The sequence below is a fragment of the Podarcis melisellensis genome, assembly GCF_964234715.1.
Source record: "Podarcis melisellensis genome assembly, chromosome: 1".
Lineage (NCBI taxonomy): Eukaryota > Metazoa > Chordata > Lepidosauria > Squamata > Lacertidae > Podarcis > Podarcis melisellensis.
Window position 1 is genome coordinate 30374750 of NC_138528.1, and position 16446 is coordinate 30391195.

General features: G+C 46.8%; 1 protein-coding gene and 1 long non-coding RNA gene across 4 annotated transcripts in view; one reads left to right on the forward strand and one right to left on the reverse strand.

Annotated features, from left to right (window-relative positions):
• Nucleotides 1-7168, reverse strand: part of FLVCR2 (FLVCR choline and putative heme transporter 2) — a 48970-nt gene extending 41802 nt beyond the window's left edge. For all 3 annotated transcript variants that reach the window (XM_081912726.1, XM_081912725.1, XM_081912724.1), the window contains exon 1: nucleotides 6543-7168. In XM_081912726.1, coding sequence (XP_081768852.1) covers nucleotides 6543-7115 — 573 coding nt within the window. In that variant the 5' untranslated portion in view covers nucleotides 7116-7168. The remainder of the gene's footprint in view (nucleotides 1-6542) is intronic.
• A 435-nt stretch (nucleotides 7169-7603) lies between these two features.
• On the forward strand, nucleotides 7604-14830 carry LOC309365185. The gene is made up of 2 exons (XR_014165930.1): nucleotides 7604-7892; nucleotides 14201-14830. It is a non-coding gene; the product is annotated as an uncharacterized lncRNA (long non-coding RNA).
• The last annotated feature ends 1616 nt before the right edge of the window (nucleotides 14831-16446 follow it).

The window sequence follows — 16446 nt, forward strand, 5'->3', positions numbered from 1 at the left end:
CTGAACCAGGGGAAATTGTGAGAGATAGAAAGGCAATCTGCTCTTCCTCCTCACCGATTCCTTCTCTTTTAGTAACTACTTGTTGGCAAAGAAGATCATTCCCTTTCAGGTTTTATTTACTGTATCTTCTACAAGTTCAGTATCAGCAGAGGTGGATTTTGGGGGGTGCAACTGGGTCTGGTGCACTTGGTGCCATCACAAAAGACGCTGCAGGGCTTTGCAATTATAGTGAACTGAGCAGAATGGAAGATAAGCGTTGGGAAAGTCGTTGAATTTTGGCCTCGTACAGGATGCCACTGAAATTTTTGAGACCACTGGCATCAGTATTAACTGTTATCTTCTTGGTTCCAACTTGGCCATCTGTAAACCTGTACTTAGAATGGCCTTAAGTTTTCTTTATCCTTTCAGCCGCAGTCTAACCAGACTATTTTGTTCTGCACTATAATATAATTACCAGACTCCAACAGAGTGAGACATCAGAAAGATAAATCAAGTTTATTTCAACCAAGGAGACACATGAAATCTGGCAGAAAGAGGCTCTGGTCACATCAAATGCTTAAACAATGCACCATGAAACTGCAGCACAGGCAATATGCCCAGGCAACATGCTCCCCAAATTTGCCAGCATCCCCTGGACTCCTGCCCAAGTGCAAAGCATTGACATGTTTCTACTATGCCATGAAGCAGCCGTAAATGTTGCAAAATTACAAAAGTCAGCTCTTTGTTACAGTAACCTGTACCCTCTTTAGGGAAAAGAGGGATCCCACACTCAAAGCCAGGGGTTAGCAAACTTTTTCAGGAGGGCCGGTCCACTGTCCCTCAGACCTTGTGGGGGGCCAACTATATTTTTTGGGGAGGGGGCAGAATGATTTTTGCCCATCTGCAAAGAGGCCTGAAGATGCTTCGCTTTACCTGTCCCAGTTGTTGTCCCAATAGTTGCAGTTGGGCTTCTCCAGCCAGCCAGTCGCCATGGCAGGGTAGGAGGCTGTGTTGGCTGGCGAAGGCAGAAGCAGCAGCCCCGGCGGCGGAGCCGCGGATGGAGGTAGGGGAACCAGGGTGTCGCTGGAACTTTTACCCACCACCTGCTGCTGCTGCTTCCCGAAGGGCACCGTGAAGACAGAGCCGCCTACCAACCCAGAAGCGGCGGACGTGGCCACCACAACAACCTGCCTGAACGCCACAGGAGGAATGAAGGAGGGAGGGAGGGATGAAGAAAGCGTGTGAGGAAGCGGCGTGGAGAAGGAAGGAAGGGAGGGAGGGAGGAAGCGGCGCTGAGGAAGAGGGGGAGGGAGGAAAATGCAGCAGCAGCCATCAGCTGGTGTCACATGCCCCCTTCACAGCACTGCCCTGCTGAGGTGGGCAGGTGGGTGAGCCGACTCCCACCATCGATGGCACCAGGCATGGGTCAAGATTGCTCCATCCCTCAGGAGAAAAGCGCAGCCGAGTGAGGAAGGGAGAGGGAAAGAATATGTGCGCTGGCAATCCACACAGCAATTCCCGGACAGTCCATGGGCCAGATCTAGAAGGCAATTGGGCCTGATCCGGCCTGTGGACCTTAGTTTGCTGACCCATGCTCAAATCCCATAGAAAGGTTCTATCTTTGAGTTCTATTTGATCTTTTCTTTCTTTCTTTCTTTCTTTCTTTCTTTCTTTCTTTCCTTCCTTCTTTCCTTCTTTCCTTCTTTCCTTCTTTCCTTCCTTCCTTCCTTCCTTCTCTCTCTCTCTCTCTCTCTATGCTTGTGTGCATTTCCAGACAACTCTGGCAGAGGATCTGTTCAGCTGCTGACTTAGGTCTCTAACAGCTCAAACAGTTCTACAGAGTTAAGTGTCTCTGCTATGAAGAGCCATTTAAAATGCATCAATGGTACTTGTTATGAGAGATCATTCTTAAGGACGTGCAATTTCAGTCTGGTGAGACAAGCACACTTATCTCCTTTCAAATGTGTACAGCAATCTTCACCATCACCTTCATATGGAAACATTTGCTTCCAACGACACTGGCTTTTAACGATCACAGCTATTATTATGCCTATATCTTCTGCGTGTGCAGAACTCAGGAAGTGCGCCTGAAAGCCAAGGCATCTTCTTATTGCACAATGTCAGCATCAGGCACTTCCCTTTTGCCTTCAGCAATCCACACCTGTGAGGGGGAAGAACCTGAACACAGAGCATTTCTTATACAGGAGCTGGAGGGAAACTTATTTTGTTTGCTCTTGTTCAGCTCCATAATATCCTGATTTTAGAAAAGAACATCATTATTGAGCACAGTAGATGCTAGCAATAATATTCTGTCTAGGACAAACAACTGGAAAGCAGCATACTTGGCAAGAAAATAAAGAGAAATTTTCAAGTAAGAGGATCCACCAAGTTTGCAGGAGTACTAATATATCCCCTATGGTGGCCATTCATTGCAAAGAAAATGTTCCAAATACAAACTATTATAAAGCGGCTAGATTTATTTGTTTGTTTGTTTGCTTGCTTGCTGCCCACCTGACTGGGTTTCCACAGCCATTCTGAGCAGCTTCCAACAAATTATAAAACGACAACAAAATATCAAACATTAAAAACCTACCTGTCTCTACCTATTCTGACAGAAACATGGCCTTTTAAACTGCAAGGGGAGCACTGTTTTTGTTTGTTACTATGTTATGAATTTTTGTGATTTTTATTATGAACTGCCTTGTGGTCCTCTCACTATCTTAATATGGTGTGATTCACCTAATGAGCCCTTGGCAAGTTCTTCTGCTTGAACAACGTGGCTTCCCCAACTCTCTTCTCAGGTACTCCCCCAAATTGGCTTAGAGGGTTTCTGGAGAACTCCAGAACAGCGTTTGCTCTGGGCAGGGAAGGAAAGGAGAGCATTTCAACCGGCTAGCTAAAACGCTTGCATTGGCAGAAGGATCAGAAGAGCATATTGCTGAATACAACCACAGTCTTTGAGGGTTGGAGGGATAGTTGCATGATCTTATATTTAAAATGAAGGCCTTAGTTTCACAATGAGGTTAACCACAAATGCAAAGGCAGGAGAGTCCTGGGATTCCCTCTTAATCAAGATAAAAGCGGCAAATGCATGTGGGAATTCCCTTTGATGCAGCAGAATCAGCATTTAGGGAGACGGCACTAGAGCCAATGCAGATATCTGGTCTGCAGATATTGCTAGACTCCCACCAGCCCCGGCCAGCATGGTCACGGATGATGGGAATTGTTATCCTAGCCTAGAGCATCTGTTGGATTCCACACTGGCTACCCCTGCGGAAGGATAGAGAACACTGAACACTTCCGCCACATCATGCACAAACAAACTCACCAGAGACAATTGTACTTTGATGTTCACGTACATTTCCTTTATTTTCCCCTGCCCAGGAAGCCACTTCTCTGATAACAATGCCAATTTTGAAAGGAGGGGGAAGTGTAGAGCTCAGATCTGCTGCCAGTATCACAAGTGAGCCACTAACTGTTTTTAACTGTCTTTATTGATAATTTTAATATTTGTCAGAGTAGAGGTTTTACTACAATCATGCAGTATTATAAATGTTGGTTTAAATATATATTGGAAACCAGTAAGAAATACAGTATGGAGTAAAATAAAAGGGGGGGACTGCACAAAATAACTGGATTGTTATTTTAACTTCATAAGGAAGTTCTGAAAATTCAGTAATAGTAAAAATCTGTATAAATTGAAATTCAACTAGGGGGATTTGAGGAAGTCACTTAACAATGTTACTAAGAATGGTTTAAATACAGTTGAGATTTATGTTTGTTTGTCTGAAAAATTTTTTAGAAAATCAATAAAACATTTTGAAAAAAAACCCCAATAAAAATCTGGAAAACCACCTTATGCTGTTCGGAGAGCGCGAAACACTGTTCCAGACTTCTGTTGTTAGCTAGGAAAGGTACAGTGGTACCTTGGTTTGCAACCGTTTTGCTTTACAACCATTTTGGATTACAAACCCCCCCCCTTTTTTATTACAACCCATTATTTATTTATTTTTTTGAGACCCCACTGGTGAAAGCGCGCCTTGGGTTACAACCTGTTTTGGTTTACAACCGGACCTCCGGAACGGATTATGGTTGTAAACCAATGTATCACCGTGCCATCCAGAGACACTAAAGCAAACATTAAAAAAAAAAAGAATGCAATTTTCTAGTTTCCAGAAGCACATCCCTAGGGACAGTAATGGGATGGATGAGGATGGATAAATGGAAGCTTAAACAAGATACATGCACTGCCAGTCAGGAAGAAGGCAGACTCTGGAATGGGGATTCAGCCTGTTTTGGATGGGGTAGTACTCACCTTGAGGAATCAGACTCACAGTCTGGGCATCCTCCTGGGTTCTGCCTTGCACCAGGATTTGCCAGGAGCATTTATGCCTAATTTAGGCTGGTGCACCAGCTATGCACATGCCTGAGGAAGTATAGCAACACATGTCTTACATCTAGATTTACTCGCCACTGTTACTTTCCACTGGTTAGTGATTCCTTTATGCTAGCAAGCTTTCAGCCTACAAAGTAGATCACAGGCGGGGAACCTGTTTGGCTCCACAGGTCAGATCCTTATCAGGATTGGTCTCTCAAACCAAATCTGAGAGGTGGGTGGCCTGCCTGTAAATCATCTGATATCACAACGGCATCATGTTATTTGGTGTTTTGAAGTCCCAAAGTCGGAACATCAAAGCACATCGGTAAAGTGGGGGGGGGGGTGTAGTTTTAACAGGAGTTTTGATTCAACCCCCTTCTTGATCACAGGGGTTTCAATGCAAAGTGATTTGTTCAGGCAAACTGACCAGAATTTAACACCAACACCACCCTGCTGATAAGCTGATGAACTAAGTGTACCATCCTGTTGCATTATCTGTGAATACCAGTTCTCTGCAGGGAACTAGTGCACACCACCAATGAAGAATTGAACACAATCACCTCTGCCCACCAGCTGACACCCACCGATCAGTGTGATGTCAGCTGATTGGCAGGGGAACTAGAACCCCAGATGGGCCAATGGCAAGTAGCAATTTAGGTTTGCTCTGGAATGGATTGGTGTTTGCTCCAATTTAGAGCTAAAGAGCAGGTTTTCCCTGAGAATGGAGGAAACTACTTGGACCTGTGCCTAGAAAGAGTGAGTCAAGTGGAAAACCATGTGGGCCTGTCCTTTCTGGGCATGGGGCAAGCAAAAACATGGATGAGCCCTCTAAAGATCAGATGATAATGATAATGATTTATTATTTATACTCCGCCCATCCGGCTGGGTTTCCGCAGCCACTCTGGGCGGCTTCCAACAAAATATTAAAATACAGTGGTCTTTTAAACATGAAAAGCTTCCCTAAACAGGGCTGCCTTCAGATGTCTTCTCAAAGTCTGGTAGTTGTTCTTCTCTTTGACATCTGACGGGAGGGCATTCCACAGGGCAGGTGCCACTACCGAAAAGGCCCTCTGCCTGGTTCCCTGTAACTTGGCTTCTCGCAGCGAGGGAACCGCCAGAAGGCCCTCGGTGCTGGACCTCAGTGTCCGGGCAGAACGATGGGGGTGAAGATGCTCCTTCAGGGCTGAGGCCGTTTAGGGCTTTAAAGGTCAGCACCAACACTTTGAATTGTGCTCGGAAACGTACTGGGAGCCAATGTAGATCTTTCCAGACCGGTGTTATGTGGTCTTATGTAAAGGAAAGGACTACCTCCTTTCCTCTAGCCCCCAGCATCTCTTTCTCTCTGACCTTATACTATTGAACAAGATGGAAATAGTTGGTATTATTTAATTTGGTGGTCCTCAAACCATGTTTTGCCATGGACCACTGCTAAGAATATTGGTGGACCACTCGATGATTCTTCTGTTTATTGCAGCAAATATAATGGTGCTAGATGCTGTATGATTTGTAATTGTATTTTCGATCGCTTCTTTCATTTCCATATGTTGGACAAGGTTCAACGTACTTTGTCCCTTCTGTGCCCCCACCCACTAATTTATTTATTTTGATAGTGTTGCCATTGCAATGACATGACAACTTGCTCAATTGATCTGAAAGAGACACCAGGACACATAGTGGCTGCTTTGGTGGCGAATGCACAATGATTAATACAAAAAAGGGCCTTTTAATGGAAGGTGTGGGTGTGACCAGAGATCCCTGTAGAGATCAAGTGAGCACTGACAACAGGGCATTTTCCCAAAGACCTTCCTTTTTACCCTGGCATTTCCTGATTGTAGATATTTGAGTTTTATTTTAGTTGTGGCTGATGCAGCTGAACTGCTGTGGTTGAATCACTTTGAGATTCATACATTTATAATGAAAAGCTGTATTTAAGTTTTGAAAGACACAATCACAATAAACTTCAACCTGCAACACAACAAAGTACAATATAAGAAATACAAATGCAATACAAATGCAATTAAAAATTAGTACTCCAGTATTAAAAGGCAACGGATGCACCATCTCCTATTTTCAGCCACAAATACACTATGAAGGATCTGAGTAAAGCCTGTGGACAGCTGGTGATCTGTGGATCACAACTTGGGAACCCGGGTCTTAATGCGTACCTGAATATTTTGCCACCTACCTGGTTACCAAAGACAGCGATGGAGCAGGCACTGGAGACCTCCCGGGACCCAAACCAGACGGAAGCGATGTGGGACGGCATGCCCAGGATGAAGACTTGGGCCAGCGAGCAGATGACCTGTCCCAGGACGGTGACGGGGAAGAGGTTTGGCTTCGTGCTGCCCGTCTTCACCCAGGCGCCCACGCAGTTGAGAGCGGAGCCCACCAGGGCGATGAGGCGCAGCCCCTTCTTGTCGAGCAGCCAGGCGACCGGGAAGAGCAGCGGGATGTAGACGATCATGTAGCACATGGAGAGCCAGTCGATGGCGAAGGGGGTCACGCCGTAGAAGCGCGCGAAGACGACGCTGATGCTGCCGTACTGGATCCACTGGAAAGCGTTGCAGAACGAATAGGCGCTGAAGAGGAAGACGATTGCCCAGCGGCGCCGGGTCAGGCGCACCTCCGGCACCGACCCCGGCGCGGACCCGTTGGGCGTCTCGGCGTCCGCCGGCTCGGGCTTCGACTCTTGCAGCAGGTCGGGCTCGGCTCGGTACCCCGTCCGCTTCTCTCCGAGCTCCGGCTCCCCGCTCACCATAGCGGCCGAGGAAGTGCGCGCTGAGCGACAAGTTCCTCCTCCGACGGCGGGACACCAGCTGCAGCAAGCGCCACCAGCGCCGGCTCGGGGATCCCTCGCTACTCCCTCAGCGAGCGCCCCCCGCGCGCACGCCTCGCCTCGCCGGACTTTCTTCCTCTTGCGCTCACCTTTCGCGGCTCATGTTGCCAGCTCAAGGTTTGCCTCCACCGCGCACGTCACCACGCCCCGCCCGCCGAGGCGCGTCAGCCAGAAACCACCGCCCCCCCCCGGCCCGCGTTGGAAGGAGCTACCTGGACGCCCACCACCACGCCCCTCCGGGCGCGGATTGGCTGCCTGCCCCCCGCCCCTCGGCGCTGCTTCCTGCTATTGCTATGGCAACTCTCTCTGTCCCGCGAAAAAGCCCCGGGAGGGGCGCAGAAAGTGGCGCAGGCGCGCGCCCCCCGACGGTCCCGTCCGGGAGTCTGCAGCCGCGCGGCGCCGTTAGCCTCCGGGAAAGCGGGGTGGGGGTGGGGGTGGGCCTGCCGAGCTCTTCTCCCGCCTTCCGCTCGCACCGAGAGCGCGGGAACCTTTTCGGCGGCCTCACGAGCTCCCGCTCCGTTTTGCTCTTGAGGGCGGGAGCGCGGGAAGGACCTGCCAAAATTCTTCCGGCGGCGCGTCGACCGAGAGGAACGTGGCTCGAAAGACCGCCAGTCATCCGGTCCCAGTCATTAGCTTGGGAAAGAGGGGGCGACGTCCCGGTTCGCAGTCTGCCAGGCTGAGGGTGTGCACACCGACCAGGTCGGGTTTTTTTCTCAATTCGGATTGGGGAGGGTGCGCGCAGCCTGACTGCCAGTAAAATCGGAGGCTGAAGCTGCTTCCTAGTTCCTGGTTCGCTGCCCGAGGCAAGAGCGACTTGATAAAAGAGCGGGGAACCAACTCTCTGTCCCTAGCACAACGGGGCTTGCAGTCCTGGGTCCCAAATGACCTCCGAGAGAGCAGCAGATGTTGGGGGCAGATCCAAACAGGCATATGGGCAGCTAGGGGCTCAGAGAGGATGGCGCAGACTCCTGCACATCCTTCCTTCTCAACTCTTTCTTAAGTGAGAGGGTAGCTGGCTGTGCATGGTAACAGATGCTCATTGCATTATTTTTAGTTTTAAAATATATTATCCCTTTCTAGAACAATGTGGTGCTGATTCCCAAGTTAATACATTTCGCATCAGGACAACTGAAACACACTCTTGTTCTCGTGGTCGTGATGGTGCTCTGACGGAAGTGAATACAGAATGAAAAACAGCACATGCTGAGAGTATTTATTTACCTTTAACCAGGGCTGGCAAACTGTTATCTGTTTGTTTTTTGCTCTAACATATCAAGAATGTAGAAGCATTTGTAAAGCATGAGGAGGAGGCGGAGAAGAGAAATACTCGCTGTGAAGTAATAAACATGGCTATCTTAAAGCCCCACCCATATCCCTCACCCACCGTTAAGTCCAGAGTCTAAAATTCCCTAGTTGCACCACTGCAGTAAGTTATGCACTGAAAAGAAAGTCCATTGATACAGCTTTTCAGCAGTATAAAGCAGAACATTGTAGTGCAGTGGTAGAAAGATCCTTCTGACCTCAGTTGAAGTCGGTAGCACTTGCTCTTTTTGCAAAAGCTCATTATATCATAGAACAGAGTTTCATAAAACTGAGTGAAATGCTATACAAGCACCTTCGGTTAGGGGAGCAGGGCTATGTACAAAGAGAGCAGCAGCAGCCGACAAGTCAATAACGGATTCAGCAGAGAACTGGGTCAGCTCCCACTGCAAAACATAACACTTGGCTCCTGATGCAAACAAAAGAGCATGTTCTCCCGCTCTTGTGATGGGGAGGGGGAGGAGAGGCATCAAATCCAGCTGCAGACATTTTCGGCATCTTTTACATTGTAGTCCTAAGCATATTTACTTGGAAGCAAGTGCCATTGATCTCAGTGGAACTTAATACACAATCTAGGAAGTAAGGGTTGCAGCCTTGTAAGCTCAAACTGAATCCAGAGAAGATGGAGGTACGGTTAGTAGGTGGTTCATCAGCCCTGATAAATTGTATTGAGTTTGTTCTAGTAAGGGGTACATAAAAGATGAATAAGGTACATATTCTGGGCATTTCCAGACTGTCTCCCCCCCCCCCGCCGCCGCCAGGTGAGATTCAATTGCATCTTGGCAAACTCTCACTGCACAATTAAAGCTGATTTGGGAGCGCTTGCAAAACAAACCCACTTCCCCAAAAGATCAGACTTCTGTTGAAAAGGAAAGTGAACAGAAAATGCACTGGAAGGTGTGGGATAACACATCACCCAGTCTCCACACAAATAAATCAGGATGAATGCTCATTAGATAGCCGACACATAATCAAATCTCTCTGCAAACAAATCAGGCTGAATGATAATTAAACAGGTAATCTGGAAGCAAACTTTGTTGCTGGAGGCATAGATTGCTTCTCTAACACAGAGTGCTATCCACTAGATTAGGCTGGACTAGGGGGGCTAAACTAGTCCTGGTTTTGGGAGGGAGGCAGCAGGGTTCCAGCATTCTGTCTGAGGCCTGGTGAAGGGAAGAGTGTTGTGTACGCAACATTCCCTCTCCTCTCCTCCATTGCCCTCGCACAGTGGCGTAGCGTGGGGGGTGCAGGGGGGGCCGGCTGCACCGGGCGCAACATCTGAGGGTTAGGGGGCGCAAATCCACGGGTTAGGGGGCTCAAATCCACGGGTCAGGGGGTGCAAATTACTTGCCTTGCCCCGGGTGCTGACAACCCACGCTACGCCACTGCCCTCGCAAGCTGGTGTCTCTGGCCCTAACTGTTCCCCTATGCAACATTTCACCGCACTCCACTGTAGAGAAGCATTTGTGATTATTAGGTAGCTGGTTCTGCAAGAAGTTAAGGATTAAAAACATATAAATTCAGAGTTGATAAGCCGGCTACAGACACTAAAAACCATTAACTAATGCCAATGGCATTAGTTTGATGCATTCTCTGTTTATAGCTCATTTATGGGCTAGAACTAATTTGGAAAGGCATTTTACTAGCTGTAATGGATAAACATCATGAGGAATAGGCTCTGCAGGTAAGAAAGGTCAATTACCTTTCCAGTATTAAACAGGCAGTTCAAACTTCATCTGGCATGCAAGCACAATAATAGCATATGAACGATTTATGAGCTAGGCAGGTTTAACATGTTCTGCTGTAACAAGTCTATAAAATGGTTTTGCATACATCTTGGGTTGGTTTGCATGCATCTTGGCAGAAGGTGTTGCATCTTGGAACTGAAGACTAGGGTAGCATATTATAAATGCAAAATTCTAGGCCTGGCTCTTTGTGTGATTTACCTTAGAGAGATTAGACCCCTGTTTCTAGTTGTAGTTTCATGACTGGAAAACTCATTACTTAATCCCTGTTGTGTGGAATCTTGGGTCACCCATGGCTAACTCCCTAGTCCAGTGGTTGAGAACCTGCAGCCTGAATGTCGCGCATGGAGGGAATGCAGGGGAGCCAAAATGGATAGAGTGATGGGAGGAGATGTGGGTTAAAGCCTTCTACAACTGTTTGATTCAGGCCTCTGGCAAGAGTGGCCTGTCCCTCCCACCCCTCCCCGAAGCCCATTGGGTAGGGAGAGACTGTGTCAAGCGATGGCCCCACTCACTTTTGTCTCCAGCCATCCCTGTTATTGGCTTTGTTGGGATGCAAGGTTGAGTCTTATGCAACAAACCCACTTTTCCCACTTTTTGCAATAAGGAAAGTGATGAGGAAATGCACTGGAGAGTGTCTGACCTCCCCTCAAAGAAATCAGAATCTAGCCAATGTTGTGTAACCTCTGAGCAAAAAAATCAGGCAGAATGCTCAATAGCAGGTCCAGTGACCATCATAGATAGGTCAGCTTGGCCACAAACATCATTTCCTGTTTCCTGTGCTTTCACTAGTTTTTCTAAACTAGGATATTATTCGGTTTTCATGTCAGATGTTTGAACTTAAATTCACTTCTTATGACTTTAAGGACAAATAACATACTCAAGAGCCAAGAAAACACATTGTAGGCCCCTGCAGCGCAGATTCACCTCACTCTTGACCTGTAGCTAAACCAGATGAGCCCTACACAGCTGCGCTCATGCCGTTCCTTCTCCCCCTTGTGCTTTCAAGTTAAGTGGAGAGACATTTATTATTATTTTCATGCCCTAAATTTCACTGTGTTCTACACACAGGAAAGGGTCAGATACCGAAGGCTTGCAACTTGAGTGCATCAGCAACCCTGTGCACGTACCCAATGTTTTCCAGCCATATACTCCAGGGCACCCTGTGCCCAGACAGATATAAAATGACAGGTGGGCATGAGGAGAGAATGCAACAAGTCAATGGCACTCTTTCTGCTCCAGAGGACTGGCACACAAAAAAACTCACTTGTGCTTCCCTGGGTAGCAGACCTTTTAATCAGGATCTTCTGTGCAAGTAAACAAAATATTGCCTCTAAGGCCCACGAATGAAGAAAAAGCATGAACTTCTCCCCTCACTACCATCTCAAGGCCAAAAGGACACCCAGCTCAGCCTGCAAGGGCATTGCCATGAGAGAGAGAAATGAGGTGAGATTGTAGATTGTGCTAGAGAATGCTTATGCAAACATATTTCCCTGTTATCTGTGTTGGTTTCCCAGATCTTGTGAGGTTTGCTGAAGCTGTTTGGAAGAAATATTTGAACAGAGCAAGCAGCATTATGAACTGTAAGCTGCTCATCCAGGCACTCCTCTAGAGTAAAGACACAAAGTGCTTGTACTGGAAACTTAAGGACACTCTTCCCCAGCCTGATGCCCTCCAGCAGAGGCACCAGCTCCTGGGGGTTGAGTCATTTGGGCGCCCCCAATATTTGGGGTGAGGCGGTGCCCCTCATTTCCGAAAAAACAGGGTGGAGGAGGGCAAGTGCAGAGGCAAGCGTGGCGTGGCTTCAGTGGCTGGCTTCTCCAACCACATTTCTTACTCCTGCTCATAGCGGTCAACTTTCAGATTTGAAAATAAGGGATCAGCAGCCTCGAAAATAAGGGATCAGCAGCCTCACCTGTCCCGGGAACAGTCTCCGGGATATCTAACAATCCGGGACAGCAGCGGCAAGCAGCGGGAAACGGCGCTGGAATAAGGGAATTTCCCGCAAAAAAAAGGGAAGGTTGACAGCTATGCTCCTGCTGCAGTAGGGAATGTCCTAGAAGTAGCTTATACCTGACAGTAGTTTCGGCTCAAAGGAATTAGATCACTATTTGTTCAGAAAAATATAGAGAAATGTTCGGAAGGAGATAAGGCAAATCCTGGCATCATGTGTGATACACACACCCTGAAAGAACATGAGCAGCAGGGATTTTTTAAAGCCAGAACTCGGCAAAACTCAATTTCGGCACCTCTCAGGTGGGCACCGTTGCCATTATAAGAGAACAAGGGATGTGTTCATGGCAAGTTCCAGCACCTCTTTTTCTAGAAAAACAGCGCTGATGAACAGTGATATAAATTCCTTGCAAACTCTGAAAGAAGGTGATTGGGTGATTGATGGGAGTGTCCCTGACTTTGTTCACATCTGGCCAGGTTAAAAATAGGGTGCATGCCCCATTAAATGAAAACAACTTCTATACACATGCTGATGAGCCAAGAGGCAGCCCAGAGTACAAACTCTGAGCCAAGTGGCAGAATGTGATGGAGCAGGGGTAAAGGTTGTGAACCGTTCGTGAGGTGGTCAGTCTATTCCCCTGCACATAATTAAGAGTGCATACTCAAGATAAGAACATAAACATTGCCTTACTAGATCAGGTCAAGGTCCATCCTGCATTCTGCTGCCAACAGTGGCCAACCTTAGGAAAGCACACATATGTGAATATGACAGCCATCGTCTTTGACCCCACCTTCTGGAATCAGGAGGTATACTGCTTCAAAACATGGAGGGTTCACTCTAAGCCACTGCTGCAGTGTTCATTCATCTATATTCAACCCTGTTTCCAAATACATCTAAGCTGGCAGCCTTCATCACCATCTCATGGCATTAAATTTGGCAAAGACTATCAAATTTGAAGGCTCTAAAAGGATTTCAGACAAATTCATGGGGGTGGGGGAGGCTATCAGTGGCTACTAGCTATGATGGCTATGTGCAAGGCTACTTGCACCTCCACAACAGGGCTTTCCTGCCTCTCCCTCCTCGCACACACACACACAGGAGAACCCATGGATCAGTGCATAGCAAGAGAACAGAGGGGGTAGTCATTCTTTCATGGAAGCCCAAATGCTTGCCTTGATGGAGCAATCATCTTAGCATAGGGTTACCAGACATCCCCGGTTCCCGGGGACAGTCCCCGGATTTGCAAATCTGTCCCCGGACAAATTCCATCCCCGAAATGTCCCCAGATTTGCACATTTATCCCTGGGAAATGTGGCAGCGGCAGCCTCAGCAGCCCAGAGCCAGCTTGGTAGTGCAGTTGGCTCTGGCTGGCTTCAGGAGCTGCTCGCTGCTGTGGCGCCCGCCATTTTTCATTGCTGGAAGTCCCCATATGATGTGTCTTGTTCGCACATGATGTTTCTTGTGCTATCTCCTGCCCCCTGCCCCCTTTGCTTTGACTGATCAGGGGAGGCTCTGGAGTCCTGGGTGGGCAGCCATTGCCCAGTTTTTAAAAAACTCTGCATTTATGTTTATGTTTCACAGGGTGCGAAAGAAGGGCTTTGCACCTCTATACAATATGCATGTATGTTTGGGCCCAGGGTCTTTTGCCTCACCATCCCCACTACTGACTCCCTGTTGCTACTCGGCTTCAAAAAAAAAAGGGGGGTCCCCAGATTCATTTTTTTAAATCTGGTAACCATATCTTAGCATAACATTGCATTCTTCTCAACACCTCCAAATCCTAGTTACTTGGAGTCACACATGATTGGCCACTGAGAATAGGATGCTAGGCTGAAAGGGCCTTGGGCCTAACCCAGCAGGGGAATCTTCTTATGTTCTTATATTGGTACATTCACTATGTGTTGTATGTGCTTCCTTTTTTCTGTCCTGAACCTACTGCCAATCAGTTTCACTGAATCACAGTTTAACCCCCTTTCCCTATTGCACAGCTCCTGCGCAACAAGAAGAAATTGAGGAGACAGCCCTGTTCCTGAAGATGCCATGATGAGGAAAGCTGTACACATAGAAGGCAAAGGAACTCAGGAACACCTAGCAACTCTCTACTTGGAGGGACCAAGAGAAAATTCTAAACACCATTGGGGGCAGCTATGCAAATATTAAGAATAAGGGGAAAGTTACAGTTCTAAGGCAAAGAGGACATGATCTGAGCTTCTTGTGGTGATGGAATGTGTTGGAAATTCCAAGGGAGCTCAGTGGAAGGAAAAGGCCAGAGGTGGGAGTAGGCCGGGAAGCAGCAAAATGTGGTTAAAGTCCAACAAGCCACATATTGTAAAACAAGAAATTCTTTGCAGCTGAGGAGTAGGGATTTTTGAAGATAACTGAGATGAAGGATTCGCTTTAGTGCTGCTCTCTCTTTTTTTCTAGACCAGAAGTATCACAGAAACCTGATTGATTGCCTTCCAGCCTTTTGTGATTACGTCATTTTGTTCTTCAGCACTGATTTTTCAAATATTCTGACAGATTCTTACAAAACTTTCACTAATAGGCTATGTAGAGGGAGTTGGTGGTGGTGTAGAAGGTAATTAATAATTGTAATAATAATAAAAGTAGTAGTTTCATCCGCATTATTTTAGTACATGGTTGTTGTATTGAGAGCTGCCTTGAGTGTTCAGAAATGGGATGCCATAAAGGTGGATAAATCTATTGTGTTTCAGACCAATAAAATATTTAGAGGGTTAGAATTATCTGTCTGCTTTTACTGCTTCGAATCTGATTTATCTTTCTGTTTTCTACCTCAGGTCAGGCTGCCTAGTGCAGAAACATTCTGTAAAGGTGAGGAAACCCAGTGGTCAGTCATTATGAAGAAATGAGTCAAAACATTGGGATTCTTTATGGAGAGGACAGTGGGGAGAGCTAGGAGGAAATCAGCAGAGACTCCTCTTCCATTACAGCTGCCAGGATTAGGGAAATTATCTCGTACACTTGAAAGCAGGTATATAAGCAGGGCTGACCCAAGACATTTTGCTGCCCGAGGTGAAGGACAAGATGATTATTGCTCCACATTCCATGTACAGAAGTCAGCGGGACTTGCAGTTGGGTTTCACTTCCACACTTGTGACAGGGCCGCATCCTGCACCAGACATTAGGGCAGAAGGGAGTGCAGGGCAACCCACAGCTCTCTCCTGCAACACCTTGCCTCTGTGCCCCCCGTGGCCTGACTCTACCCAATGGTAGGGCCAGCCCTCCTCAGAAAGAATAAAGGGAAAATCCCATATGATCTAGCTGCCTAAAGTGGCTTTATGTTCATGTTTTAGGAGGTGGATAAACAATCAGGCTATTTACTAATCACTCATCTTAACTACTCTTTAATACATTTTCATCCTGCTGTTGTATTTGCAGTTTTGTATACCCACTAGGCTGAGCTGGCATTCTAATTTGCATGATGGAGGAAGGACCAAATGCTCATCTCCCCATGCACATATGTGAGATGGGTCTTCGTATCTGGGATTACCTGATTCCTCCCTCTTTTTTTGGGTGAGGTCCTTATTTATAATGAAATTGAAACTTAAAGCAAATGTCAGAAATGAAAATCATGTGATTGCAAAGTTGGACATGTCAGCAAGTGAAGAGGTTCAGCACTGACCTTTGAGGCATAACCAGAATTAGTCATCATCAGATTATCATAGTCTGCATTAACACAAGTAACCATTACCTAAACGGATTTTGTTGAATCAGAAATGCACACATACTTTGGAGTGAACTCCACTGAACTCAGTGATACTTGATTCTAAGTTAAGGTGTACTTACAGTGTAGGATTCCATTGTTTAAAAGTTCGGCACTCTTAGTTGTTAATACTGCAGTTCTCCTTAGGGCCAATAGATGTCAGCATTTGCAACAAATGCGGCATTTTGTACTATGCTTACTTGAGAGCTGGTCATCCTGGAATCAGGGGAACTTATTCTCTAGCCTAGAGAACATGGTTAGGATAAGATCCTAAACTGTGCTTTTGTTCTGTGTTTGAAAGGGATAATGCTACCCTTGATTGCAAACGCCTGTAATTTGCTTATTGGTTGCAGCCAGGTTGGTGATCTCTCAAAGATGGAAAAACTCATATTTGGTTATGCTGGACAGATGCTATGCTAAAGCATTGTTTATTACCATCTCAGAAAAACCAAGACACTATGTAAAACTTTAAAGAGCCATGCAGTAGGGTCTTCCTCTAGTCCTCCTCAA